General features: G+C 55.7%; 1 protein-coding gene across 1 annotated transcript; it reads right to left on the reverse strand.

Annotated features, from left to right (window-relative positions):
- Nucleotides 1-265: 265 nt before the first annotated feature.
- Nucleotides 266-1,411, reverse strand: LOC138368697 (probable inactive protein kinase DDB_G0270444). Its single transcript, XM_069331418.1, has one exon. It carries the CDS (start codon nucleotides 1,409-1,411, stop codon nucleotides 266-268), a length of 1,146 nt encoding a protein of 381 aa, XP_069187519.1.
- Nucleotides 1,412-2,855: the final 1,444 nt, after the last annotated feature.

Below are 2,855 nucleotides of genomic sequence, written 5' to 3' on the forward strand. Positions count from 1 at the left end.
AAAAACGAGACAAAAATTGTGATTGGGTTCCTTCTTAATGACGTCACTGATAGAGTGATGATTGACCTATCAAAGAGCTCCTTGCCATGACGTCACTGATGGAGTGATGCTTGACCTATCAGAGAGAGAGCTCCTTCCCTTGACGTCACTGATAGAGAGATGATTGACCTATCAGAGAGCTCCTTGCCATGACGTCACTGATGTCTCATTATCCGCACTCCCAGTAGCATCTTTCTCATTCTTATATACGAGCACTTACGGTTTATTAATAGTGAATGTGGCACTTTTCTTCACTATTCTTGGCCTCCTCCCTGGCCTCCTTCCTGGCCTCCTCCCTGGCCTCCTCCCTGACCTCCCTGGCCTCCTCCCTGGCCTCCTCCCTGACCTCCTCCCTGACCTCCTCCCTGACCTCCTCCCTGGCCTCCTCCCTGACCTCCTCCCTGACCTCCTCCCTGACCTCCCTGGCCTTCTTCCTGGCCTCCTCCCTGGCCTCCTCCCTGACCTCCTTCCTGGCCTCCTCCCTGACCTCCTCCATGACCTCCTCCCAGGCCTCCTCCCTGACCGCCTCCCTGACCTCCTCCATGACCTCCTCCCTGGCCTCCTCCCTGACCTCCTCCCTGACCTCCTCCCTGATCTCCCTGGCCTCCTCCCTGGCCTCCTCCCTGGCCTCCACCCTGGCCTCCACCCTGGCCTCCTCCCTGGCCTCCTCCCTGACCTCCTCCCTGACCTCCTCCCTGGCCTCCACCCTGGCCTCCTCCCTGGCCTCCCTGACCTCCTCCCTGACCTCCTCCCTGACCTCCTTCCTGGCCTCCTTCCTGGCCTCCACCCTGGCCTCCACCCTGGCCTCCACCCTGGCCTCCTTCCTGACCTCCTTCCTGGCCTCCACCCTGGCCTCCACCCTGGCCTCCTCCCTGGCCTCCTCCCTGACCTCCTCCCTGACCTCCTCCCTGGCCTCCTTCCTGGCCTCTACCCTGGCCTCCTCCCTGGCCTCCTCCCTGACCTCCTCCCTGACCTCCTCCTTGACCTCCTTCCTGGCCTCCCTGACCTCCTCCCTGACCGCCTCCCTGACCTCCTCCTTGATCTCCCTGGCCTCCTCCCTGGCCTCCACCCTGGCCTCCTCCCTGGCCTCCTCCCTGACCTCCACCCTGGTCTCCTCCCTGGCCTCCTCCCTGGCCTCCTCCGTGGCCTCATCCCTGACCTCCACCCTGGCCTCCCTGGCCTCCACCCTGGGAACCCTGGCCTCCTCCCTGGCCTCCTCCCTGGCCTCCTCCCTGACCTCCTCCCTGGCCTCCACTCTGTCCTTCTTCCTGGCCTCCACCCTGGCCTCCACCCTGGCCTCTAATATGCATGTACACAACTGTTGAGTGCATGTCAGTTTGTCTTGAGTACAGATGTGGCCGCTTGAGCACATCTTGAGTGAAGGAGTGTACACTGCATCATTGGTTGAGTGTGAGGTGTACACTCAGGCATTTCCTGAGTGAGGATGTGCACTCTAAGCACTTGTTGCGTGCACATGTGCAAGGAAATCACTCTCCAATTATCAGGACAAAGCGCCAAGTCATTACGACTATATAGCACTGGGAAGGGGCCAGGATAAGGATTTGGGATGGGACGGGGGGAAGGAATGGTGCCTGACCACTTGGACGGTCGGGGATTGAACGCCGACCTGCAGGACGCGAGACCATCGCTCTACCGTCCACCCCAAGTGGTTGGTGGAGATGACTCAGTCGCTGTTAGTGTGACCCTTATACCTGGTGAGGTGTAGTGCTAGTATGACCCTTATACCTGGTGTGGTGTAGTGCTAGTGTGACCCTTATACCTGGTGAGGTGTAGTGCTAGTATGACCCTTATACCTGGTGAGGTGTAGTGCTAGTATGACCCTTATACCTGGTGTGGTGTAGTGCTAGTATGACCCTTATACCTGGTGTGGTGTAGTGCTAGTGTGACCCTTATACCTGGTGTGGTGTAGTGCTAGTATGACCCTTATACCTGGTGTGGTGTAGTGCTAGTGTGACCCTTATACCTGGTGTGGTGTAGTACTAGTGTGACCCTTATACCTGGTGTGGTGTAGTGCTAGTGTGACCCTTATACCTGGTGTGGTGTAGTGCTAGTATGACCCTTATACCTGGTGTGGTGTAGTGCTAGTGTGACCCCTTATACCTGGTGTGGTGTAGTGCTAGTATGACCCTTATACCTGGTGTGGTGTAGTGCTAGTATGACCCTTATACCTGGTGTGGTGTAGTGCTAGTGTGACCCCTTATACCTGGTGTGGTGTAGTGCTAGTATGACCCTTATACCTGGTGTGGTGTAGTGCTAGTATGACCCATATACCTGGTGTGGTGTAGTGCTAGTATGACCCTTATACCTGGTGTGGTGTAGTGCTAGTGTGACCCTTATACCTGGTGTGGTGTAGTGCTAGTATGACCCCTATACCTGGTCATAGTGTAGTGCTAGTATGACCCTTATACCTGGTGAGGTATTGTGCTAGTGTGACCCTTATACCTGGTGTGGTGTAGTGCTAGTATGACCCTTATGCCTGGTGGGGTGTAGTGCTAGTGTGACCCCTATACCTGGTCATTGTGTAGTGCTAGTATGACCCTTATACCTGGTGTGGTGTAGTGCTAGTGTGACTCTTATACCTGGTGTGGTGTAGTGCTAGTATGACCCTTATACCTGGTGTGGTGTAGTGCTAGTGTGACCCTTATACCTGGTGTGGTGTAGTGCTAGTGTGACCCTTATACCTGGTGTGGTGTAGTGCTAGTATGACCCTTATACCTGGTCATTGGGTAGTGCTAGTATGACCCTTATACCTGGTTATAGTGTAGTGCTAGTATGACCTTTATACCTGGTCATAG

The sequence above is a fragment of the Procambarus clarkii genome, chromosome 26 (assembly GCF_040958095.1).
Source record: "Procambarus clarkii isolate CNS0578487 chromosome 26, FALCON_Pclarkii_2.0, whole genome shotgun sequence".
NCBI classification, from domain to species: domain Eukaryota; kingdom Metazoa; phylum Arthropoda; class Malacostraca; order Decapoda; family Cambaridae; genus Procambarus; species Procambarus clarkii.

Bases quoted from the DNA above. Each gene is read 5' to 3' on its own strand.
- LOC138368697 (XM_069331418.1), bottom strand. From the start codon at position 1,411: ATGTGCTCAAGCGGCCACATCTGTACTCAAGACAAACTGACATGCACT.